Source organism: Panthera tigris, chromosome B1 (genome assembly GCF_018350195.1).
Source record: "Panthera tigris isolate Pti1 chromosome B1, P.tigris_Pti1_mat1.1, whole genome shotgun sequence".
NCBI classification, from domain to species: domain Eukaryota; kingdom Metazoa; phylum Chordata; class Mammalia; order Carnivora; family Felidae; genus Panthera; species Panthera tigris.
The window spans coordinates 169,441,170-169,468,622 of NC_056663.1; the positions used below are offsets into that span (position 1 = coordinate 169,441,170).

The 27,453-nt window shown below is 43.0% G+C and overlaps 1 protein-coding gene across 15 annotated transcripts in view; it reads right to left on the minus strand.

Annotated features, from left to right (window-relative positions):
* LIMCH1 (LIM and calponin homology domains 1) overlaps positions 1-27,453 on the minus strand; it is a 324,774-nt gene that overhangs the window by 68,355 nt on the left and 228,966 nt on the right. For 8 of the 15 annotated variants that reach the window (XM_042984628.1, XM_042984631.1, XM_042984632.1 and 5 more), the window contains exons 7-8: positions 22,886-23,081; positions 16,520-16,772 (exon numbers count right to left, since the gene is read on the minus strand). In XM_042984628.1, coding sequence (XP_042840562.1) covers positions 16,520-16,772; positions 22,886-23,081 — 449 coding nt within the window. Of the gene's footprint in view, positions 1-612; positions 874-1,315; positions 1,428-1,536; positions 1,653-2,983; positions 3,314-4,084; positions 4,328-6,785; positions 7,089-16,519; positions 16,773-22,885; positions 23,082-27,453 lie in introns of all 15 variants that reach the window. The other 7 variants (XM_042984624.1, XM_042984623.1, XM_042984622.1 and 4 more) reach the window with 2 other exon arrangements.

The window sequence follows — 27,453 nt, forward strand, 5'->3', positions numbered from 1 at the left end:
AAAACACTCCTCACTCCTTTACCCTACACAGGTCTGGCAGACCACACTTTTAACAAAAAGATATCACTCTTACTAAATAGCAAAAGAGGCTTCGACAGATAGGCCTTTAACCATAAACCCCAGATTATTTCTTTACTCTTCCTTTTAAATCAAGTCATGGCATGGAATAGAAGAAATCTTACCTCTAGAAAGCACTGAGTGTTTGCTAATGTTGAAATTAAATTAAATTACAAACTGCTAAGTGGTATACATCTTCTTTTGACCTGAAGACCCCCCCAGGAATCAAAATGAAATTAAGTAGGTCAGAAAGAAGGTCAATTCGTTTACCTGAGGGCTCCTACATGCACTAATAAGAAATAAAAGAGTTACCCATTTAGGTTGCCCACGAGATGAGAGTCAGAAAAAATGTTGAACAGGAAAACTTGCAACTGGATATTTTTTCCATACCTGCTTATATGCAAAAAAAGGAAGAAAAAAAAAGTCTTGGCAGCCTGGGCCATTTCTGCAAGCAATAGTGGGTAAGTACCATAATGTGTTAATAACATACTCAAAGCATCCATGAAGGCTCAGACTAGAGAAACAAATCACAAAGGCTCAGGATAGTCTTCTGACCTCTTATCTTTCATTGGCGGACCTTTGGCAGATTCCTCCACATCCTGTTGCTTTGCAAATGGAACTGGGAGGAACTGGTTTGCGTTGGATCCAGTGCGTCTAAGAGATGTCCCGGTTCTCCTGACCATCATGTCATCTTTTTGTGAATCATACAACTTTCCTTGGCCTTTCAGTCCCCTGCCACTCCAGGCAGGAGCTGTCATCTTCTCCGAGCTCTCTTCTGTCCCTGAAGCCTTGCATTCAGCGGCTGGGGGACAAGAACTAGGGCAACATTCAGGCCAGCCAGTCAAAGGCCACTTATTGCTAAAGATGTTTTCAGTAGCATTCCTCACTGGCATTAACCCAAAACAGAAGAAGCCAATGTCCATGGAGGCAGCAGCACACATAGCAACTGAGTATTAATACCGTGGACCTCCATCATGCAACTGGTACTTACACAGGAATGGGTTTCCCTTTCCGATTTTCATGATTCCTGAGAATGAAATTTGGCCAGCACCCAACCACATGCAAAGGCTCAAGTCTCTACCCGGAGAGGGCACTGAAAGCAGGACTCTGACCCTGGGATGGGTGCATTCTTTTAAGAGACTTAACTCCACGCCACATCAGTCATCAAGTGCATACTGTGGCTCTAAGCTGTTTTCTGAGAACACAACAGCCACACACAGCAGAGGCAGCACACCCTGGAATGCAGGCAAGCGCTCACAGTGGCTGGCCGCTCTCCTCTGATCTTTCAGCCCTTGGCAGCGTCTCAGAATCCCTTTGAGTGGCTCCTTCTTTCTCCTCTTTGCCATCCTGCGGCAGCTGTTTGCATGTAACTAAAGCCAGAGAGGACGGCTTTACTGCTAGGGAAGAATTCACACCAGAGGCCTTGACCCCCACCTGTCATCCTTCACCTCCTGGGAAGGGAGAGAAAGTCCTCCTCACCTTCCTCTGTTCTTGGGCACTCGCCCAAACTGCAGGCATGCTCCTCCTGGGTCTCCAGCACAGGAGCCAGCCGCGAGACCCTTTTGCAATGGTCATCTACACCAGAATCCACTATTCTGTTGATAATCAAGTAACAGTGGCGGCAAGAGAGAAGAGGAAAAAGAATTAAGAAAGGACACAACGAAAGTTGTTGAGACTGAGAGATTAAGAGAGTTCATTGCTCTCATTCCGGAAGCTGGTTAGTAAGGATGACATACTCAGATGGAGATAATGGAATGTGAACCCCAGCGAGGGCCTGGGATAGGTCAAAAAAAGGCTGGCATAACCCTGGACGATGGGTCCCTCAGTAGTCAAGGACTCAACAATGCATTTCTTACTAATGTCTCATCCCCACCTCCTCCACCCCAGGTCCCTATCAGCCTCTGAAATACCAACTATGTATTTCTGGTCTACTAGGGTTATGTATATCTACAGTCTGCTATCCTCCATGGTGTCGGCTACACTACTGGACCAAAGATACCCCTCTGTATGTCACGGACCCTTCACTGTTTCCTTTGGATTGCAAAGCCAAGACACGAGGAAGGTATCTTGAGCATTTCCTGCTGCCACGGATAGCCTTACTTTGCTCCCACCATGCAGGTGGAATGGAGGTTCCCAAGAGAATCCAGACTCCTAAAAACCCGCTATACCTGCTTCCTGGAAGGGAGACCAGCCCCCTGAACTTGAACCCCCAAAAGAGGGCTTGGTAATTCAAAGCTGGAAGGCCTCCAGTGAGGATGAGAACTGGTGGCGGGCCTATGAGGGCTTTACCCAGGTGATCCCTCACAAATGTGGATGGTGATTCAGCCAAGGAAATTCTTCACTCATAGGAACCCCAAGAGAGAAGTCTTTTTCCATTCACAATTTATTATAGTTTTTTTTTTGTTTTGTTTTGTTTTTTTTTTTTTACGTAGCGGAGGGAAGAGACCTTTACTTTCTTTTTGTCTCCTTCTTTGTCCAGATTTGGACTTAACGATATTAATAACTATTTTTTCCTCCCTCCATGGGATAAGAAACAGGGAGGTTTTAGATAAACCTGATTTTTATCCATAGATCTTTAGAAGAAACACTAGGGATATCATTAAAACATTCCATCTAGTTCATTCAATATTTCCAACTAATAAAATAGTGCTTAATGCAGCCGAGGGAAAAAGGGTCATTCGCCAAGATTACTGGCATTCCCAGGCAGTGATTCTGGTGACAACAGAATCAAAATGGACGCCTGCCATTAACGTTCACATACATGCGCCTCCCTAGGGCGACCCGCTAACGTTACTTCTCTGCCAACCAGCAAAAGAGCCTGTTAAAACTACGTGATCTCCGGAGGCTTCTTTAATGTGCTTCAGCAGGCTCTTTAAAAGCAGCAGTGATTCCCATGCAGATCTTGCACATGGATGGTGAGAAATACCTGCGGTCATTTTGTGGATTAAGCGTTCGGTCTTTTTGTAAACCGGACGTAGCCGCTGAGGCTGGGGTGACAGAGTTCATTTCAATCTTGCTGCCGTGACCCATGACTTCTTCTACATCCTCCCTAGGCCCAGCCTTGCCGATGCTGAGTCGCTTCCACTTCTGCTGATCTATCTCTGTCACGGGTCCAAAGTGCACAAACTTTTGCCTGGGGCTGGAAGCTTTCTCATAGGCCCTTGCTCTGCGGCTGGCAAAGTCATCACGAATGGCAGTTTCTGCTTTAATTTCTGGTGAAGGCTCAGGGGCACAGATGTGCTCAACATCTCCATCCCTAGTCAGAACCAGAAATGAGTTCCAAAGATTTCTAAGGCAAGTACAAACGAGTAAGAGCTCTTTTTCTTAAATACTAGATTTATGAAAAACACTTCTATGGCTACAGCAGAATTGATTTTCCACTAATCAATCAAATGAAGAAATGATCATTGTCTTGCCTAGGTAATAGTGCTTGAAGTTTCTATGGCTTTCAAAATATCACTTCCAACATCATAAATGATGGCATGAGAAAATCAGAGGTACGATGGGGGTGCCTGGGTGGCTCAGTCGGTTAAGCATCTGACTTCGGCTCAGGTCACGGTCTCGCAGTTCGTGAGTTGAAGCCCCACGTCAGGCTCTGTGCTGACAGCTCAGAGCCTGGAGCCTGCTTCGGATTCTGCGTCTCCCTCTCTCTCTGCCCCTCCCCGCTCGCGCTCTGTCTCCCTCTCTCTCAAAAATAAATAAAATATTTTTAAAATTAAAAAAAAAATCTTAGGTACAATGAAATAACTAACATTAGCTAAAACTCAAGTCTAAATTGCTTACAGTAAACAAGCCTATCCACATAACCATTCACAGTAGCTGGTTCGATTAAAGAGGATGTTTTCCATCCAGTGGCTCGTAAATTTTAGTATTAATAACTTTCAACTCACGCAGAATATACTGTGTTTTGAGAGCTTTTGTTTTTCTAGCCCTGAGAACATAAAATGATAGAAGGATAAGCATTTGATTCCTTCAAAGTTCAATAATACTACTGCCAGGGGAAAACCAGGGGAAAAAAATGACACACCTTGTCTTTCCTGACACTTTCAGTCTCTCCCACGTCTCCAAGTCAGCCTCTGTTATATTGGAGACTGTGACAAATCTTGGAGCCTCTCGGTGAGGGGCAAGGTGGCCCTGAATTCTCCGCTGAGCCAGGTCATCCTTGTAAAGATCTGGCACCCTCCTCACTCCTTCTTCTGCAGGTTCGCTCTCCTGAGTCCGAGTAACACAGGTCACTATTGACTTCGTTTCTTCTATTTGGCCCTGGTTTCTGTCAATTTTATCCGGACCCCCATATCATTGGAAAAAACAGGTTCAAGGAAGGGGAACAGACAAAGAGCAATGTCAAGCAAGGAACTTCAGAGGCTAAGGACAGACGGAAATGATGGAAGCAACTTTCCCTTTCTCAAAAAATATGGAATCAATTGGAGTCTTGATTCCCTTTGCCTATGCTGCCCTCCTGACACTCTAATGAGATGAAGTTTTTCCACCCGATGACAGTCTCAAGTTTAGTTTAGGAAGAGAAGCCAGGGCTTGCTGAAAGACTATTAAGAATGGTAATGAGATTTCGGTTTGAGAGTAATGATGCCCAATTCCCACACTATTCAAGTTACTATAATGAATTCAAGTTTTCTGATTGAATCCCTGAGCCCTTTTGGAATGTCTTTTACAGCACCAGTAAAATGTTAGTAACGAGCTCTGCATGATCCAAATGCTAGGATTAGTTCGGAGATAGCTGGAACGTCATTCACATGTTAAACATCTCAACCGTAAACACACAACTGCCAGAAAGTACATTGAAGTCAATTCAGAACAGAAAGTTTTTATGTTCAAACTCAGCCTCTGGTCCCCGATAGCACCGGTTGGATTTGGGTGATGTAAACCTGAAGAATAAACAGTGTATCCCATTTATCTGGACCTACAGAGCCAATACCCATTTGTCTCTTGTGCTAATAAGTCATCTTTATTGATGTTAACACTGATATTTTCAATTGTTCTCCTAAGAAGTGGATGTCAGGTGGCTAATGCCGACAATGCTGTAATCTACATCGAAGAAGCTGTGACATCCCCGTGCATTAACATTCTATGGCATTAAAGATCAATTTCCAATTAAATATGCCTCTTGAGATAGAAAATCTCAAAAACCTACATAAATAGGACTATTTATTTTTTTTAAAAAATATATCATCCAAGCGAGAAAACTGTGAGGTAGTCTCTTGTTACCTGGATGACACGGTGTATTTGCAAAGCCTCTGCAAGTAGGATGTTTACTTTTAGTTTGGGAAAGGGAATGAAGGAAGGGCAGAGCCGAGAGCCACGAGGGGCCTTATCTTCTTTCATCCGTTCTTTGATGCTCTCACAAGAGGTCATGGGCCATCCCAGACTCAGAGCTGTGTCCCCAAACACAGAGTCAGGTGACAACAGACAAATGAGGCTGGAAATAGCAGGAATTAAAATTGCATGCAGGAGAAAGGAAAAAAAGGAGATACAAAAGCTATTCCTTTTCCTAACTCAAGTTGCTGATCACCATCAATGTGCCTTGGTGCCAGCCCGTTGTCTAGAAGCCCTTTTTTCATGTGCAACAACTGATCCCTCCCACAAGGCCCTCCTAGAATGGTTTGTTACAAGGCATGCCAACAGGAACGGCACAGGGCCAGAGACTCCTGAAGCTATAATGTGTCCTAAAAAAACCATGCCAGGGCCTCTGTGCTCTAAACCCTGTTCTACATCTGAGGATCTTCCATGCACTTTGTATCTGGTACCTCCCAGAACAACAGCAGTGGCAACAATAACAACGACAACACTAACAACTCCACTGAGCTTAGTGACTCTGTCCAAAGAACCATTTGAATCGTGTAAAACACAGTTAAGATGTTTATAGTCTTCGTTCAACAGAATTTACAAACCTCTTAAACGATAGGCCAAAGGATGGCAATTTGACGATGCAAATCTCTGATTTTGATATAAGGAAAAAATATAAGAATGATCAACTCTGTGGGATGAAATTTAGCAAGGTGACACCTTAAATAAAATCATATCCCTCCAAGGATGAAAATCACCAGCCAAAACCCATTTCGCTACAATTTTCCTTTCCCGAATTAAGAGGATGGGGAAAAAGTTGAGAGAAGAAAACTCACTTAAAAACAATTTCCATAATAGAACAAATGGAAGTATATTACATTTGAGAAGGTTTTTTTTTTGTAATAAGAAATCTCCATTATTAAATGCCTAAGTGATCTCACTGGGACGCAGAAAGAGCAAGCCTCATTTTCCCCCTTTCAATATCTAAAAGGAGCTAATCAGAGAGAAGAGCCTATAGACAAGGAATAACAGTGTTTTCAGCTTCCTGTTAATGGACTGGAGCAGCCGTGAGAGGTGGCTGTCACTGAGAGCCAATGGCACATGTCTGCTTGTGCCAATAATAGCAATCATATGTGGTGATGTGTCCACTGGAACTCAAAGTTTATTTGGTAAATTCAGCTCTAGTTTGGACATGGCCATTCTACTTTCTGCCGCTGCTTTTAGGGAGATTGGATCTTTGGAGTTCCACTTTAAAATCAACCATTACCAATTCCTTGTCATCGAGGCAGGAAAGAAAGGAATGGGGGGCTATGGCACAAGTCACCTTCACTTAATTATGCTCCATCTCTCTCTCTCTCTCTCCCCACTCCCTTCTCTCTCTCTCTCTCTCTCTCTCTCACACACACACACACACACACAGTGCACACCTTTTATATTCTAGACTTTTCTTTTCTGAAATTCCCTTTGAGAGTTGTTTGCTGCTATCTGATTTCTCTGCCTCTTTTTTTCGGTAAGGCCCATAGAGGAGCTGGTTCAATGGCACCGGTGGCTTTGTCTGGTTCATCCTCACTCTCCTTGCAGCAAAATCGTCTTTCTCAAGATCAGGCCGTCGACACACAACTTCATCTTCTGACTGCGGATCTTTGCCACATTCGTGGGTCAGGAAAGGGTTTTCTTTGCGAAGGATAATGTCGTGAACGGCTTCTTTCTCATTACTTAATTGCTTGTGGCTGCCAGAGCAAAATTAAATAGAACTCTACACGTGATCAGACCGAATGGTTTTTTTTTTTTTTTAAATCCCCATCTCCAGACACACAGCTGTGTTGTTAGTGAAAGGTCTTCTCAACATCATTAGTGCAGGTGACATCTGTTTACTATTTTAGTCCAGAGTTGTAGCATAGTTAGGGTGGGTTTTAAAACCTTGAATTTAGCCAGCTACTAGCAAGACTAAAAATTCATGTAATTGACAGGGCCCCATCAGCATCAGCAATGCAGGACCCTAAATGGCTCTGAGCGTGACCCTCCAAACTCTTTTCATAAAACCGGGAAGAACGAAAGCTTTTAGCTGTTTTGTTTTGTTTTGTTTTGTTTTCCTTTAGCACATGAGCAACACACCCAACAGGTACTCAATTTGTTTTTGAGTGATAGGGCAAAAATTTGAGGCACCAAGAAACTGAGCTGGGGGAAAGCTAATGTATGCAGCTGGGGGAACAGCAAACCTAGTATATGTTCCAGATTGCAAAGTGTGAGGAAGGTCTTTCTGCAGAGCTGAGCTAACCTGAAACATCTGGAATAGTTTATGGCCATTCACAGGATAGACCCAAGGCATAAGTGCTTGTTTTGCCCTGAACCCTCCCGTGAGCAGCTCTGTCTTCTATCTTCTACCCCAGTGACTGTCCACCTCTCAGCTTTTCTTCATCGTATGCTAAATGTCAAGTAAATTGTCGTAAAACATTTTGCCAAAATGGCTAAAAAATTACTACTTTGCACCATTTCCATTTTCAAAGAGATGTTGAAGGCCCCAAGTTTTAAACCCCTGAATGCAATTTAATGGTGGAATATTAGGACTTTTCACTTAGTTTAGTTTAGTTTTAGTTTTAGTTTTTGTTGGAGGCATGTGGGATAGGAATAGGGTCAAATGTGGCCATCTGGTATTCACACAAACTCCTCTCCCCCTACTCAGAAGATCAGCCTTGCTTCTAAGTAATTATTATTGTAGGTAATAATAAAACGTTAAAACATTTTTTGTCATTTATTTTCTTCTTCCCATTTCATAAAATATCTTGATATCTAAAGAAAGCTCACCTACTTTGTATCCAATTTCTAAGAGAGGATTAAAAGTAAATTCTTCATCCTCAAAGGACAACTCATCTCAGAAATGAAGAAGGAATTGAACTAGCCTAACTAGGTGTAGAGCGAACAATGAAATTGTGTTCCCTGGTCGATCTGGTAGCCCATGTTAGCTGCTCGGCCCCATACTGCTCCTGCAGGGGCATCATCTTAAGACTACAGTAGGCCCTCACTCCATCTGACTTTTGGAAAATCAAATCACTAATCACCAATTATGTCCAGAAGATTCCTTCTTCTCACTGCTGACATTGTTCTCAATAAAAATTTAAAACACAAAATTTGGAAGCGGTTGGTGGTGCTTTGCTCCCTGAATAAATTTATTTCTTAAAATATGAAATCCTGCCTTTGAAGTGCACACCTAACCCCTCAGTGTTCTGCCTGGCCAATCCTGAATGGTGCTTTCCTGCCTCCTTAGCCAATGTATCTGGCAAAAACCAACTGATGTTGGTTGACTATGGCCATAAAGAATAGCCAATGGAAATCATAGGCCATTGAATTAATCTCTCCAAAAATGCACTATTTAAAAAGCACACGGGTGCTTGGGTGGCTCAGTTGGTTGAGCATCTAGCTCTTGATTTTGGCTTAGGTCATGATCCCAAGGTCATGGGATTGAGCCCCATGTCAGGCTCTGCACTGAGCTGGAACCTGCTTAAAATGGTCTCTCTCTCCCCTTCTGTCCCTCCCCACCTCTCAAATAAATAAATAAATAAATAATAAATAGCACAATATTGATGATAAATACAGTGGCTAACAATTATTGAGCACCCAATATGGGCTAGAATTCCTTCTAAGTGTTAATTCATTTAAACCCAATATACTAACCCTGCAATCGTGGTGTTATTAGCATCACTCATTTTAAGAGAGTGGAAACTAGGTTTCAGGTTAAGAAATTTGCCCAACGTCAACGTGTCAGTGGTGAAATTAAAATTTAAACTCAGGCAGTCTGGCTCTGAGGTTCTGTTTGTAACCACTGTACCATGTTTCGCAAAGGACCAGGCCATGAACAGTACTGAAAGCAGAACATCATATTAAAAAAAAAAAAAAAAAAAAGGCACTACCATGACTACGAAGTAGGAGAAAGAGCAGTATTTTGGTTACCAAATCAAGGGATCCTGTGTGCTGTGCTTAGATTGGGGTTGTGATTTGCACTGCTGGTCATAGACCCCTATGTTCTTCTGGGATTACTGGTAGCAGAATGCTAACTAATCATACCTTACAATGCTTGCACAGCACTTTACAGTTTACAAAGCACTTTCACATTCATTATCTCATTTCAGCTGATCTGACTCCAAGTTAGAGGGGAGCAGGCCCCTAGTTGAACCTCTTAAGTCCAAAAGCAGCACTCTATTCAGTTTTTGAGCAGCGGTGGTCATGGGTTACAATCTCCCCCAACTCAGGCAGAATTCTATAGAATAAAACATACGCATTTATGCAAATGACCATGCCAATTTGTGATGCCAAGTGAGCAGGGAGAATCTGGTGTTCTCGGCATCACATGAGCCCAAGCCAGGCCGCAAACTCCCTGGGGTGTTTCTTTTTAGGCTACATGCCCAGTGTGACAAGACTTGTTTCAAATGATCTCAATTTAGATGTGTGGACTTAAAAAAAAAAAAAAAAAAAAGAGGGTGAAGAAAGCTTTCTGTATCATTGGCCACTGAAAGCCACTCCCTGCCCACTTGAAAAAAATGGTCATAATGAATGATTTTCTGCTACGTGCGTGAATCCTGTAAATTCAGAGTTTCAAGGAAGACTCGGAGAAAGAGGAAAAAAAATAATGACACAAAATCTGGACTAGTGAGGCTGGTCATGTGGTAATAAATAATATGTATAAGGCAGATACGTAGGATTGTGTTCATAGGTGTCTAGTCACTAAAATTTTTAAGTAACCTTTTATAACGTGCTTTTCTTTTTCCCTTGAAGGACCTTAAGGGCAGTCTACTGGAAAGGTTCAGTATGTTCTCCTTCAGTTCTCAATAATTATAACTCTCTGGGCAGCTAGTCTACTCCAGATACACATGACAGACCTGGAAGACAGGAGTTACCAATGCCTACTTTGCAGAGGAGAATACTGAGGCTTCCAGCCCCAGTCATCTGAATTTAGATAAACAGAGCAAATTTAAGGGGCAGACTCGGGCTACCTGGCTCGATATTCATGGGGGAGATCTGACGTTTTTATTTTTTCCAAGTCATTCATAGATGAGTCACTTTGGGAAGAAGGGCTACTCTGTGGGCACAGCTCGCCGCTTCGCTGAGAAGGAATACAGTGCAGTGCGACACAAGGAATGCCAAGCCCTGCCTCCAACCTGGCAACCCTGTCCAGCCTCCTCTGGAACAAGGAAGGCTATCTCTGTAGGAGAGAATATGGGCTCGAACGAAGCAGGTGAGGGGAAAGAAAAGGCTGTTTTCTCGAAGTTCTATATTTCCAAGTGAACGAGATAATGATTTCAAATTAGGAAGAACTGGCATTCTCTTTCACCCCTTTTCACTTGGTAACACTCAAGCAACCAGCTCAGACTGGCAGCCAGTTTGTCTCCTATTGAAAGAAACTGGGCTCTCCAGAAGTGCCTGTTAGGTCTCCTGAGAATGCCAGGGGCAACACCAGAAACCTCCCCGCTCAGCCGGTGCCCAAACAGTGCTGCCGCATCCAGAGTCACGGAGGCTCACGCGAGCTCTGTGTGTATCTGGTCCCCGATCCCCAAGGATCGGTTCAGCAACAATCAGTGACACAGGTGTCCGGGGGGCAGGGTGTAGAGGACTACGTGTCTGGCACTCAGCTGCACCCACCCTTCCTCTAAAGTTTTTGAAAATGTCTATTGTTCCTTGGAGGCTTTTCCCCCCCTCTGTAATTAATTACTATGTGGTCGAGAAGATCCACAGACCAGCAGAAAAGACTGAGTGCTGAAACATATGAAAACAATTAGAAAAGAAGCAGGATCACGTGAAACCTATAATTCAGTTCAAAAAAATAAAAGAAGTTTACTTCTCCAATGGGAAACACCAAGTAAGAGAACTCAAATCTCCATGGCATTTTAATTCAGGGGAAGTGAATCTTGGTTCCTATTTTATCCTCTTAAAAACAGACATCTTGGCTATTTTTGGCAGAGTCTCAGATTTGGGGGTAATTAAGCTCACTTAATCATAAACTAAAACAGAAGAAAAAATAGTCTATATACTTTTTACTTCAATGGTGACTCTAAGAAATATTAAACTCCACACATTTGTTAAGAAGTCCTACTCTATCCCTCGATGCTAAGATACCTCCTAATATATGTTTTGACAGGAAGCTTGGGATTTCTAGGCTTCTAAACTCATGTGAAAATGGAATAACATGCACTTTTGCTCCTTCTTATATACTGTATTAGAAATAATACAAGGAGGCGTTTGACAAGACTTGGGGGAAAAAAAAAACACAAGAAAACAGCCTACAAAATTAAAGCCTTGTTCCTTGTCTGTGTGCCTCCGTCCCTCACCTATGACTTTATATCATTACCCATCTCTACAAATGCAGACTTTCCAGGCTACAAAAGGGGCCACAGGACATATACTGGGCCTCTTGCTGGGTTCAAAGATGTGGTGGCCAGAATCCATCTGCTGGCAAAGACAGGAGACGGAGGTTAAATGTTTTAAGAGACATCGGCATATTTACATATTTTATATTCTTATTTTCCAGATGCCAAGAAGCCTTTTCATCTTCATGATACGTGCTTCATTCCAGTTAAACTACTTTCTGCCACATTAAAAGCAGGATTCCAAATGTGGATAAACTTATGATGGCTCTCAACTCTGGCAAAGGCTGCAATAAGTAAGTGACAGAGACACAGACAGGCCAGGCTAGTGCCATGGTATGTGTAAAACATTTATGAGAGAGCTAGCAGCTGGACAGTCTGCCGACAAATGAATTCTGGGTGTCTAGAGTAGCTGTGTCACACTGTTGTTGGGGACATTCTCTGGGAATATGCATAATTTTCCCGAACCCACTTTTAGGTGTTAAGTCAGAAGATCCAAAGCGTGGTGATATTAATGGACCTGTGAATTTTTGCTTAACAGAGCTAACTTGGACAAAATATGTAAAAAATTAAGCCAGATAACAGGAAACGTGGTTGGCAGCAAAAATTAGCACATAAATGTAATATTCATCCATCAGACTTACATTTGTAAACTAACCATGATTCTAGGTTTGTGCACAGAATGGGGACCGTCATAAAAGATGTCAGTATTTCATTACAAAATAAACCTCACAGTTACGGAAGTGGCCCAATCTCTTCTTTTCTCTACATCACCATGATTCCTGGGTGTCCTGAGTTAGCTCAATGTAGCTCCCCACTCATCTCTTGTGGCTCTTTTGGATACCCTAAAAATGATTAGAGGTTCCTTGAAAAATTAAGAATACAACTACCTTGGGGCGCCTGGGTGGCTCAGTTGGGTAAGTGTCTGACTCTTGATTTTGGCTCAGGTAATTATCTTATGATTTGTGAGTTTAAGCCCTGTGTCGGGCTCCATGCTGACAGTGCAGAGGCCAGTTGGGATTCTCTCTCTCCCTCTCTCTCTCTGCCCCTCCCCCACTTGCATGCATGTTCTTTCTCTAAATAAATAAATAAATAAATAAATAAATAAATAAATAAATAGCAGAACCACTATAAGATCCAGTGGCCCCACTTTTGGCTATTTATCCAAAAGAATTGAAATCAGGATCCTGAAGAGATAGCAGCACTCCCATGTTCATTGCCCCACTATTCACAATAGTCAAGATGTGGAAACAATGTAAATGTCCACTAATGGATGAATGGATAAAAACATGTGCTATTTACATATAATGGAATATCATTCGGCCTTTAAAAAGGAGAGAATTCTGCAATATATGAGAATATGGATGAACCTTGAGGACATTAGGCTAAGTGAAATAAGCTAGTCACAGAAGGAAAAAAACTGCATGATTCCACTTACATGAAATATCTAAGAATCAAATACATAGTATCAAAAAGTCAAATGGTGGTTGCCAGGGACTGGGGGAGGGGGAAATGGGGAGTTGCCAATCAATGGGCATAAAGTTTCAATTAGGCAGAATGAATAAATTCTAAAGATACTAGTGTATAACATTGTGCCTATAGTTAACAAAACTATATTGTACAGTTAGATTTGTTCAGAGGGGAGATCTCATGCTAAGTCTTCTTACCACAATAACATGAAATTCTTTTAAATGAAAAAAAAAATGGCAAAGGATATGAGACAATTTATGGAAGAAGAAACCCGAGTAGCCAATATACATAACATTCAACTAGATTGGTAATTATAGAAAAATCCATTTTTAAAAGTGAGATTTGTTTTAACCAGGCAGAGTAGTAATTTTTGACAATGATAATAAAATAGAAAAAAATAAAGATCATGGCATCTTTGGTAAATTTTAGCTTAAAGACATCACAGGTGTGATAAAAATGAAGGAATGTATGTCAAGGATATCAAGATGTTTTTTTTTTGTAAATTCATACTCTTACCTATACTCCTACTCCCACTGGGCCCTAGATTTGAAGACAGAAGCAGGAAGTCAGAAAATGATACATGGTAAGGGGATACTCTTCATTTTTGTATTCTCAGCATCTAGTTTGTTTTCTGATATGAGTAGATGCTCGAATGTTAAAAAAATATGTATCTGACAAGGTCTTTGTTCCAAAATGTATAGGATATCTGGATTTGATTTTGTTTTTTAAGATTCTATGACATTACTTTTCCTGATTTCAGAAACCCAGAGAGCTCCTTGCAATGCAAGCACAATTTTATGGTAGAGTTTTCGAGAAGCCCATATATGTTTAGGACAGATATACTTATCTGTGGGATACCACAGACAGGGAAGACGTATATCCTTGGTTTTTTATCGATACAAAGCTACTCTTAGGATTAAATTTGTGTAAGTCAATGCTGGAACTTTCAGTTTGAGAACGAGACCATGTGGCACTAACTACAATTAGAATTGTACAGAGACATGGCAAATGTTCTGTTAAATGTATGAGAGGCAGATGTGGCACTGTAGTCAGAACACCTGAGTCTGGCCACCAGGTCAACGGTAACTGGCTCTCAGACCAGCAAGTCACTTACTATCACTGATCCTCAGTTTACTCTTCTTGAAAATGGGTATGTCACCTACCTCTTCTGATTAAATGGAACAGCAAGTGGCAAAGGAATTTCAATTGTCACATTGTTATGGATTTTAATTTGTCAACTAGATTTTGGTCTCATTATAATTTGTTAGGATCTTTGTGGTTACTATATGAGAAAAATTAACCAGCTTCTCAAAACACTACGTAAAACTGTAGAACTATCGTTTTCCGTGACTTCGGCTGCTGAAGGTTTCCATCACACATGTAATATGAAGTCATCAGGGCTGTATACTGGTGCCTTTGTTACGATTAAGAGAAGGAATTACTCTATTCTTTGTTTTTGAAATCAACAGGCTTCAGAAAGGGAGTCAAATAAGCACAATCTTACTACTCCCTTGGGACAAAGCAAGTGAAGTAGATTTTTGTAAGCCAACTACTCTTTCTAAAGAGATGGCTCCCCATTTCAAAGGAACCATTTTCCAGTGATGTGTAAAGTAAGATAAGAGCCATTTAGGAGTAGCGTGAAAATTAACAAGCTGCAAACAACTGAAAAAGAAGATGTTATTGCTGGGTAAATCCTGCCCCCACAAGTGACTGACCACAAGACTAGGACAAGGTCTCATCAAGCAGCAAAAAGCTCATTCCTCTCCTCTATTGAAAACAACCAAGTTCTTGGCAGAGGCATGCCCTGAGGTGAAGACTAGCAGCTACTTCTATTTGCTCCCGTAGGGAAGAGAGCTGCAAAGGGAAAAGCGGGAAGTGGGAAACAAGACGGAAACTCCAAGCCAGACAGATTCCAAACCCCAGGCATGCACAGAGCCAGCCAGGCCAGGCTTCGGCCTGCACAGCTAACCTGGCAAAGCGCTGTGCTGCCGGCATGACCTTGATTCCAGCTTGCTCTAGCCTCCTGCGCTTTTGCATTTCAACAGCATCTTTGTCTTCCGACTTGGGAGCCGGTGTCATCACAGACCCCTCGTGGGGAGGCTGCTCCTTGCCACCGCCAGTGGGTAACTCTAAACCACCATCAGAAGGCTTCCCACTAGGATCCATTTGGCCGACTGGGTCCTCTTCACAGGGAGACCCCACTTCACTTCCCTCTTCCTCTATTGTCTCAGGATAGCTAGTGAGTTGGACAATATGGTTTACCAAACTAACAGCCTGGGCTGGGGAGCAGACCATATGTCTTCTCCTGGTCATTCTGACATTACTTTTCATTAAAAAGAAAAAAAAGTCACGGCATGCAACATGGTCCTGGTGATGTGAAGAAAGTGAACTGCAGCCATTAATTTGTTAATAAGTCCAATGCATCATAACCTCAACATTATTAAGAGTTATTTCAATACTGGTATTGAAAGGCAAAAAAAAAAAAAAAAAAAACAACACCCTTTCTGCTGGAAAGAGGAAATTCACGTTTTATCCAATAATTAAAACTTTTAATAAAATGTTTACTCAGTGGAAATTGTGGATAATGCAGGTGGATTATAAGAAATAAGCGTGCAATGATCGGGATGGTTTTCCTCAAAGGAGTAGACTAGACTCTAGGTTTCTTGTATTGGACTATAAGGTTCTTGAAGGCAGAGACTCTATTTTATTGATTACTGAGTCCCCAGTGCCTGAAAGGCAGCACCTGGCATATATTAGATGCTCAATAAATACTTGCTGAACAAAGAGAAAAACATAAGCAGAGTGTAGGGGAAATCACCGCTACTTCTCAGAAGAGATGAGTGGTTCAATGTACCGCCCGTTTGTTGAGTTTCTACATGTGATTCTGAAACACGTTCCACGCATTCCTTACCTACTTGAGCTTGTATCCAGACAACCATGTACCTAGATTTAAGAAAAAGCCTTTTTTTGCACGAAGACCAGGCTTTCTGCACCTAATTTAACAAGAGTGGGAGTCGGGCAGTCTCCACAGAAGGGCATGGATGACAGACTCACACTCAACGTCTGTCAACAGAACTGGTTTCAAAAATCTGCTCTTTGGACAAGGATTTGTCGAATACCTACTGTGTGCCAGGCACTGGCCCAGGTGCCTTCACGAAGCTTACCCTCGATCATGGCAATCTCTCTCCAAAGAAAGGTCTGTCCTGCCCGCCTCCCTTTGTAGTCTTACATCAGAGCTCTGAAAGGGTCATTTGAGCTCGTTTGTGCGTGGGAGCTGTGGTTCCCTCAGTGCTAGGGCTCAAGCCAGGACGGGAGCGGCGTGGCTCGGGCCTTACCTGAAGGGCCTGTCCCCACCCAGGGGCGAGGTGGCGGTACTCCAGCTCTTCCGGTATTCCTCTCGCTCTGCCTTCTTCTTTCGCAGAGGAGCGGGGACGTAGGCCGTCTGATTGCTTTTGTTCGGGAGGTACTGGTTAAAAGGCACTGCTGATTTCGGCTCACCGTGGGAAGTCCGCCTCGCGGACATGTCATCCTTCTTCACATCCGGCAGCTTCCGATGCGGCAAGTCGGATTCAGAGTCACTTCCTCTCCCTGCGGAAGAGAAGACAGGCGCTGAGAAGGCGTGCTGGGCTCGCAGAAAAGTTCCCAGCGGCAAGCGTGGAGTATTAGGGATGCCGTTAGATCGCTGGGTTCTGGGGACTCCGTCCCTCAGTTATTCACTTAACAAATCTAAAGTATCTGTCTAAATCAGCCTATTCTGGGAAAAGCTCTGAACTCAAATCGGGGGGGGGGGATCAAATTGGAAAAATAGAGATAAACCTAATGGTATCTGAGAATCATGATTCACAACACATTTGCAGCGGAACTAGAGCCTGCTAGGATTCTGCAAAATGTCTTTTCTCAAAAGAAAAGCCATAAATTAACCAACGGAGTTTTTACGGAGCACCTGTTGTTGCACGTCTTGCACCACGGGAGACAGTCACACAAATAAGAATTATAAAGGACTCTGTTTACAAAGGAAATGTCATAAAACGACATTTTGTCTTTGAGGTACCTTTAGCCAATCTATGAAACACCTGGAGGATATTAGCGATAATCAAAGAGCAAAGACATATACGAACAATAGGAATTCAGAAAAGTGGCAGATTGAGATGACACCAAGGTCTGCCTTCCAGGAAGTGGTCTGAGTTATAATAAATGCATATTCCTCTAGAGCAGAGCCCTTTCTGGTACCCATAGCTGGAGGCAGTCTTTTCTTCCTGTGAAGCCCATGGCCCAATCTAGTCTTTTCTTTGGGCATGTTACACTTCTGACCTGCTATTTCGAGAACAAGGGCTTTACATCATTCACAGCACTTATCACAGTGTCTCTGCACCCAAGTGGGCATCCTCAGAAGACCTGATGAATAAACAAACTGGTTTGGGTTAAAGACTGTTTCCGACAACACAAAAGAATTCAACGTTGCCGAATCAGTGTTCTGGGGGCAAGAGCCCAATAATTTTATCGTATCCTTGTGTTCCTGAGTCTCAGTCTCACTAGATGGGTAAGACCTGACAGAGTGACGCTGTCGTTGAAACAAACACTACCCTTACAGGTAGCTGCCGTGTGAAAAAGTTCGTTGGGAACTCTTAATCAAGGGCAGCATCGTGAATAGGTTATTCAGCTCCGCTGAGAGCAAATAACATTTACTTTTTTTACATTTGTGAAAAGAGCCTTCAACTGAGTCAAGAGATGTGGCAGGATGCAGGGTCATTGGCCAGAGCCACTTTGTTTTCAGCTCTGCCACTCCCTAGCTCTGAGACTCTGCAGTTATGACAACACCTCTTGAAGCCTCCGTTTCCCCAATCTGCAAAGTGAGGATAATAATGCCACCTACTTCAGAGGGCTTTGGGGGTGGGGGTGGGGTGCGGATCAGGTACTTGTAAACTGTTGGTAGAGTATTTGGTACAGAGTCAGTGCTTGATGAGTGTTGGCCACTCTTTCTGCCCTAAGAATTCTGGATCTGTCACTAATGAGCTGCGGGCTCCTAGGCTGGTTCTAACACTTGCCTGTCCTTCTCTGTAAAAATAGGAATGAAATGATTTGCCCTGGAGATTAAATGATTTCATGGCTTTTAAAAGACTTTAAAAGTTAAAAGCATTGACCATAAACAAGTTGTTCATTGTTGCAGATGAAATATGCAGTTTATGAATTATTCATGTAACTTGGTTTTTCAGCCTCCCTTCTGAAGGGAGTTTTGACCATTTCAGTACTTGCTGGTTTTTGATTCATAATAGCACCTTCCCACCCAAGTCTTCCATCAAGTATATCTGTCTGTCTCAGTAACATTTAGAGGCCCCTGTGAAATGCTTTATGAACAAACACTAACACTACCTTGCCTTGCCAAACTCTTGGACTTGTTTCCTGCTTTGACATTATCCCCATTTTATAGAGGTGGAAACAGAGGCTCAGAAAGGCAGATAGAGCCCCTTCCTTGTGGCTGGTAAGTAATAGCTCAGGACTCCCAATTTCCATTCTCTAGATTCCAGCCCAAAGTCCCTCCCTCTGTGAGCCACGTCTCTTGGAGAAATGTCCTTTGCTTAAAGCATCCTGACTAGAGGTAGTGCTGTACTTTGTTGAATAAATAAATGAAAGAAAATGATTCTTAGATCAATGATGAAGGCTTAGTAATAAATTGGAGCCGTCTCAGTTTTCTCACTTCTAAAATCCTATAATCTACAAACCTTATTTGTGTCCAGTATCTATAAAAACGTATTATCTGTAACAGTCTTAGTGAAAGCCTCAAATCGGTTGCTTAACACATATACAGATCACCCTTTTCCTTCCCACAATTACCCTCCAATAAATGTCTTCAACGGACAGTTCAAGGAAAGTTAATGTGCAGATGCCCTGAGGCAGAGCGAGCGACCCAGTTGAAAGAAGTGTAGTTTTCTGGACAAGGGTCTAATTTCTCTGCAAAACGTAAACTCTCTGTCCCTCAGGGTCCTCACTGGGAACATGGAGATGATAACACAGCTCTCACAGTGGCTGTGAGGATTAAATGAGATGGCACAAAGCACCTAGTAAGGTATACGCTCCGTTAATGTAAGGCCAGGACTTCAAAAGATTTTGAATTCATCCTGAAAACGTAGAAATATACTAGGGTGGCTCCTCTATTTATTCCCAAAGTTAGGAAATGGCAACACAGCACATGATGACAATGACATGACTTTATCAAAGTCTGGTCCTTCCTTTCCATGGGGCTACATTTCTCTCCCTTCCAGGAACTAGGGGGTCTTTCTTTTTTCCCTTATTGTTGCCATGTACACCCCCAACCTGTGCCTTTCTCGTCTTCATCTAATTTCTCTCATTCCGTGTTTCTCTCCCTCGACTCATCTTTTCTTTCTTTCTCTTTATTAAAATTTATTTTTAGAGGGAAAGAGGTAGGGGGAGGGGCAGAGAGAGAGGGAGAGAGAGAGAATCCCAAGCAGGCTCTGCAACTGTCAGCACAGAGCCTGATGTGGGGCTCAAACTCACAAAACTGTGAGATCATGACCTGAGCTGAGATCAAGAGTGGGACACTTAACTGGCTGAGCCACGCAGGCGCCCTCAACTCATCTTTTCTATAAAAGAGTATTCATTTAACAAAATACATCATATTTATAAACTATGCCCTTAATTTTAAAAGCATGTGAATTGTTGTATTTCCTCTTCAGCGAAGTCATTCTATGGCTTCAGGAGGAATGCTAGTGGAGGTAAGGGAGGAACTGGCACCTATTTAGCAAGACAGATTGGCTGAACGGACCCCGGAGACCACAGCTTCCCGACCAGGTAGCTCTTATGAGCAACCCATGGAATCATGGCATCTGTTAGTGGCTCCTGACTGTCCCCACCGAATGGGGCAGTGGGCCTCAATAACAATAAAATATTGCCCCAATATAGAGCCAGAGAATTTTATGCTAAGACTTTCCCTAACTGATTGTGAGTGCTTAGGAAATAAAATTCCAAGACTTAAAAATGTTTTTCTAAGTCCAAAGGTGTTTATTAGGACTAGCAATCTTCTTGGTAAGTGTCGTTTAAAAAATACCATAAAATCGGGGTGCCTGAGTGGCTCAGTCGGCTAAGTGCCCAACTCTGGCTCAGGTCATGATCTCACAGTTTGGTTGTTCCATCCCCGTGTCCATCTCTGTGCGGACAGCTCAGAGCCTGGAGCCTGCTTCAGATTCTGTGTCTCCCTCTCTCTCTGCCCCTCCCCTGTCACACTCTGTCTCTCTCTCTCAAAAATAAATAAACATAAAAAAAATACCATAAAATCTAATAAAGACAACACCTATTTGAATAAAATTATACTACATTTTCTAAGGCAGATAAAAATTTTTTTTTTTAATTTGTTTTTTAAAAACCTCACTAGGTCTTGATCAGTTTACAAGAACATAAGCCTGAAGGCGTCGGGCTATTTGGTGAAATCTGTATATTAGGTGCTCTTTCATGGATGGTGTTTTGTGAAGATCAATTTCATATTTTTCTTTACATGGAAAAAATATTTATAAAAAGACCCTAGCTTAGGGGCATCTGGGTGGCTCAATCAGTTGAACACCGACTTCGGCTCAGGTCATGATCTCACTGCTTGTGGGTTCAGGCCCACGTCGGGCTCTGTGCTGACAGCTTAGAGCCTGGAGCCTGTTTCCAATTTCGTGTCTCCCTCTCTCTCTGCCCCTCTCCTGTCCACGCTCTATCTCTTTCTGTCAAAAATAAATAAATGTTAAAAAAAAATTAAAAAAAAAGACCTTAGCTTATCAATCTTAATTGTTGCAAGCTAAATTGTGCCCAAGCACATATTAGTGCAATATTAGTAATTAGCATCTCAAATCTCTTCAAGATGTGGCTCGTTATAAACTCTGAACCCCTCGAAGCTGGTGACAGAATAAAGGATCTGTGTTGCCACTTCCAGAACACCAAGATGAATAAAATAATAATTTTTTTAAAAAACAATCAAAATAATATGAGATAGTTTGGTTTCGATAGGTTTTGTGAAAGTAAATCCCCACCTTTTGGTGGGGCCGAAACCTCAATTCAGTCCTGCACTTGGTACTGTAACTTCTAATACTGTGGGTGTGGTACTTAAGATGTTGTATACAATTTTAGAAATGTTTCCCAAGCAGCTCACAATGCACCATGGGATTCTTTTGGAGTCAAAGACTATGTAGCCCCTTGGTCCATCTATTTGTTGGAAAGCTTAAGTACTACACAAAAACATTAGTTCAGTCATTCTAGAATTTAAAAAATTTATTAGGTAAACAGAAGTGTGCGCAAATTCAGTTTAAGAGTGTAAGTTTTGGACTCACGCTTCTTAAGGCAAACATTGTTACACCACTTAATAACACTGACATTTGTCACTTAACAACGCAAGGGCAATTACTTAACCTCTCTAAGGTTCATCTGTAAAATACAAATAAGAAATGTCTCTCAGGCTTGTGGGAGGGCTAAGTGAGAAACTATGTTTCTCATAATCTGCACTAAGGACTAAATGAGATACTAGCTGTCGAGCAGTTAACTCAGGACCTAGGCACATTAAACACTCAAGTGCTTTAGATAGAATGTTATAGCTGAAAGGGGTCATTTAGCCATAAAAGAGAATTTTTATCTCAGAGAGAAGCCTTAAGTCTCTAGAAACATTAGCAACAATCAAGCAACACATTAAAAAACTCAGAAACAAATAAAAAATTCCCCACCAGCCTTAGCGTCTTTCTGCAAGTTTATACATGCAGAAGTAAGCCATCTTCCCTTCCTAAAAGTACAAAGGTGCAAGATAAAGAACGTAAACAGCTTCTGGAAAATAGGCATTAAATTCACATCAGGTTGCATGACCACACATTTCTCCAACGAGAAATGATCATTCCTTGTAGGTGATATAAAATCCATGGGATTTAAATCAAACCCAGACTCAGAGCAAGCAGGCAGTCTGGGTTGTGTACATTAAGGGCCACCCGCGTGGTTCCAGTCAACGGTCAGGTATCACAGGCATGGAACAGATTGCCAAAACCCCGCCAATTAAAGTTTCCTGAGCTTCAGAACTTTCCTATGTGTGTATAGTGCATTTCCAGTTTGCTGGAAGTTGATTCATTTTCACGTATACAGTGTGGTGCGCAAACATTTCCCTGCCTCATACCCAGAGCACATAAACCTTCGGCACACTTTATGAGCTAATGTCCTGCACAGCGTCTTGATTCACGGAGACCAAGGGGAGGAATGATGTAACGTATTTTCCGCTAGAAGATATGCTCACTGAGGCAACGTTCAGACTGCTGGCAAAGCCAACCCAAATTCTAAGGACCACAAAAACCGACACGAAAACACGTTTTCTTCTCCCCGTTTAGAGTTACCAGGTTCCAGCAAGGTGGATACAGAGCCTGCCTCCCCTCCACCGGGGACAAGGCGGCTCTTGTTAATGTTTAGTTTAAAGATGGGCAGCGTGGGGCACCTGGGTGGCTCAGTTGGTTAAGTGTCCGACTTCTGCTCAGGTCACAATCTCGCAGTCCGCGGGTTCAAGCCCCGCGTCAGGCTCTGGGCTGATGGTTCAGAGCCTGGAGCCTGCTTCCGATTCTGTGTCTCCCTCTCTCTCTGACCCTCCCCCATTAATGCTGTGTCTCTCTCTGTCTCAAAAATAAATAAAAACATTTAAAAAAAAATTTAAAGATGGGCAGCGTATGAAGGCTGCGACCTACCATCGCTGCTTCCCCTGAGGACTACATCTGGTGAAGGTGTCTGCCGTGAACGGGAGCCAAAGGAATCTAGGCTGTCGAAGGAATCATCTCTGCCGTGGCGAGGGGGGGAGAGGGAGTCACTGCGCTCAGAATCCCAGCAGTCTATGTAGCCACTGTCTCGGATACTACGTTTAGGACTCTCAATGTCATCCGTCTCCTGTCCAAAAATAAAACGAAAGGATTATAGACACTTCAGCAACAGAGGGAGAGCCTACAACGCCAGGAAAATCTGTCTCCAGTGATCTTCCAAAGATCCCGCATGTAGTGTCAGCGTGGAAAAACCATGGCACGGATTATCATCTACAAGCCAACATTTCGTTCCGGGACCTTCCCTGCTGCCACTGTCCCGATCAGAAAATCGTGCGCCTTTCAAAATATAAATAAATAAAAACAAAAATCCAAGTAGCTCCTACCCCACCACGTTTAAAAAAAAAACAAAAAATCAAAGGAATTAAGAGTAAAAGATCATTACGTTCGGATTCACAAGGATACAGTGACAGACAAAAGCAAAAATAAAAAACGGAAACCTTAACCTTGACCCGTCTTTCGGAATCCATAACCGCATGCCCGGTCTGGGACCGAGCCCCCGGCGTAGCCACGCAACTGCTCCTGTTTACGCTATCTGGCAAATGCACACGGCATTTGTTTTTTGCAGCAGAATCAGTTCTGTAAAGTCCTGGAGCAGCATGCTTCCATCTCCTGCTACCTTGAAGGGAAATTCCTGCTCTGAAAGGGAGCTGTCTTTCTGAGGCAGAAAGTTTAAAAAAAAAAAAAAAAGCAATGAAAAATATGCAAAATGCTTTTCCTGATGCCTCAGAAGAATCCAGGCATGCTTTCGCTCTCGGCCAGCTCCTGGCGCTGGGGGAGCAGAAAGCACTTGTGGCTGACCCACATGTTCAGAGCAGTGAGAACAATGGCCGTCTTTGACAGCCTGTGATTATAAATTCTTTCCAGCGCAAGCAGCACATACTAAAACACTGAAACCCCAGCAGAAGAAAGGTCAGTCAAAGCCATCCTCACCCTTGTATTATAATAAAAGCCTTGTTCCCGCCACTGTCTTCGCATTAATTACAATAGTCCAGGCTGACGAAAACAAAAATAACTCCGGTCACTCAAAGATAAACCTCAATTTAATCTCCTCCAGACTGTCGCTTAAAACGAGGGCTGCGGATGATGCTGGCAGAGGGGCATGTTCTCATCTGCAAGGACTGGAATGTCACACTGTGGATGTCCTGGGATGATCAGGAAGGTCCCTTCCACATTCCCAACAGAAAGGAAAAATAAACAAATATTCTCTCCATGTTAGCAATTTTGGAAACTGTCTGAGCTGACTAATATGCCCACTGGAGCCAATGCCTTTGTAGGAAGTGCCTTTGCCAGCTGCTTTTGTCAGTTCTATCCAGCCCCTCTGACACACTCCCCCGCGGGAGGCGTGCTGAGGGGACAGGGAGGCTGTAATTCACAAGGCACACACGGGTTTTGCCTGGAGGGAAGGGAGGAGTGGGAGAGAGGAGGGCAGGACCGACAGGAGCACTCTGCAGTCTCCACACCTAGGACCTGATTACTGCCCCCCAAGAATAGGTTGTCCAGTGGCTTGGGTGAGGGTGGCCCATTTGACCCTCCAGAGGAAGGCAGAAATTCCAGTTATGGAAATTAAGGTAGTTTATTTGTAGGTCAAAAGTTAACGGGGACTTGAACAAAAGCCAGGCCCGACTAGCTGCAAAAGAAAGAACTCATAACTAATTGAAAAGCATAGATCTAAACTGGATATGGTTTTGTATTTAATTTCTTGGGAAATGCAAATAATAATCTTGGGTTATTTGTTCACTGAGATTGGGCCAAATGTCTGAAAAAATGAAGGTCACTTTTACTGAATCCTTACTGTGTCTAGGGCCACGCGTGATGCTTTTTTGTACATGTATTTAATCCTCACAACCCTACAGTGATGTGGTTAGTCTCGTCCTCATTTTATAGAAGAGAAAAATAAGAACCAGAAAGGTTACGTAACTTAACTGAGGTCACATAGTAAGCAGCAAAACTGTGATTCCAACACAGGATTCTGTCTCCAAATCCCAAGTAGTAAAACCTGACAACGTCCCATCAACTTGAGTGTTATTATAGTTGCCATTACCGGCATCATCTCTTCAACCACTGGACCTTCACTAGGTTCTTACTCTGTGAACGAGGATGATGCTCTTTTGCTAAATGCCATTTATGCCTAAATCACCAAACTATAACCACTGCAAAACAGAGGTAGGTAGGGGCATGGTCTTGGAATCTCGACTGCCTGGGTTTAAATCCCGGGTCTACCTCTCATCATTTGTGTGACCTTAAGCAAGTTATCTCACCTTGCCTGGTCTCAGTTTTCTCATCTATTAAATGGAGCTAGTAATAACATCTATTTCACAGGATTGCTGGGCAATCAAAAAATGCCTGACGCCTAAGTGCTCAAAGAGTGTTAGCTATGGTTATAATTACTACCATGCATTCATTTGGGCATGTGCATGTTAACATGCAAATCATACAGAACTTATGAATGTAGTTAAGGACACAATCTGTACATGCACTGATACTCTTCTTCTCCATTTATACCCCATAACTAGATGCCTTGGATGCAATTTTCATCAGGGAGGGCACGCACTTGGAGCTAGGCCACTGGTCACATCTAGAAAGGACACAGTTTTACGAGCTGCTTGGCATAGCATTACAAACTGGATTTTCAAGAAAATAATAATAATCAGAAATGCTCCCCCAAAGGCCCAAATGTCTTCTTCCCCCTACCCTACAAACCACAAGAGAACAGAAAGAAAGAGAAAGTCAACATGTCTCTTGGAGCTTCAGCTGCTTTCTCACAGCTTGTTATGGGAAAGAAAAACAGAGAAGCCATTCTGTTCATGACTGCGTAGAAAGCCAAGAATGAAGCCGCGGCTCAAGCAAGAGCTGGAAGCTAAAAGGCTTGGCCAGTTTGTAAAGTGAAAAACAAGCCACCCGTGGTCATCCTTGGCCAACCTGGTCCCTTGGAACCTCAGGGTGAAGCAAGAAGCTGGTTCTTCTGCCAGAAATAAAGATGTGGACATTAGCTGGGTGAACAATTTTATTGGAGTCCATCAAGTCATGCGAAGTTAAGCTTCTGGGGGAGAGCAAAAGCTATCAGCCAACACAAAGGCTAGCGCAGTCTAAGTTCCTTTTTTTGTGGGGTCTAGTTATGTCATCGATGGTTTTTGTCCAGGAGCCCAGCAGCATTTTGTCTTCTACAGAGAGCACTTTAGGGACGGGAGAGAAGACTCAAATCTGTCCAGTGCACTAATTGCTAGTTGTTCTAGTAAACGTGAGCTAATGAATGCGGTGTGAACTACCAACATCTCTGGTATTTTTGGATTGTTTCACTCATCTGTCCTCTTCTTATCCCCCTTTGTCAGAGATAATGAGAACCAGCTAAGGTTGCCGGGTGACTTACAGTATCCGAGAAACTCCAGATGCCGCTGTGTTACCACTCAACATTTTCTTCTTCTCTGTGATTTATAACGTGGCTAACTCCCATACTGGAGTGTTTCAGGGTTCTACTTTTCCAACCTGATGACCCATCTGCACCCACCACACTCTGGTCGGGGAGGCTATTTACGCCTCAGATATGACGGAGCATCTTCCATGGGCCAGATACAGTCCTAATGCTGGGGACACAACGTTCTGCAAAGCCAATAAATATCCTGTCCTCGCAGGCCTTATGGTCTACTGGAAGAGACCAAAGATAAACAGATAAATGAATACAAAGTTGGGCGGTAGCATCGTGAAAAAATAAGGCAGGGTAAGGGAAGAGAAGTGGATGTTGGCAGAGGTCCGTTCCTGCCTATCACATTCCCTGCTCTTCATCCCTTGCTCTACTTGACACCCCTCACCTCCTAAAGCAGTGGTGCTTAGGTCAGTCACGGCACCCGTTGGCCCGGGCACAGAGCCTGGTTCAGGAATAGGACCCACACTGGGCCAGGGTAAAGCCCTAGCAATTGTGCAGCCGGGCCGAGGAGGAAGAATTCCCTCGCTTTCTGGACAAGGAGCTAGAAGTAGGTAACCCTGTGGACGCTGTTGGCCATGTTCCCCGATGTGAGGAAATCTCAAGGAGAGAGAGCCGTAGAGAGGAAGAACCTGGAATGTTTGCCTTCCAGCTCCCGTCCCCACGATTCTAAGGCCACCTTAGTCCCCGTGGTTCTTCCTTCAATCTCAACGTTCTTGCAATATTTCTCCTTTGCTCCACTTCAGAGTCCCCTCTTTTGGGAAACCCCCCCTCTGACATATCCAGGCTCACTGACAGGCCACCGTCACTATGCTTTCAGAGATCTTTTCTCAGTATATAGCAACAGCAATCTACTATGAATACCCACTATGTGCCAGAAGCTTATGCTAAGGGCTCTACATGTGTCACTTTACAAGTTGATAATTTTTATACACATTTCTCACCCTAGGAAAATGAATATAAAAAATTTCTGGCTAGTCTCCTTTGTGAAAGAAAACATTTTAATTCCAAATTTATTTCA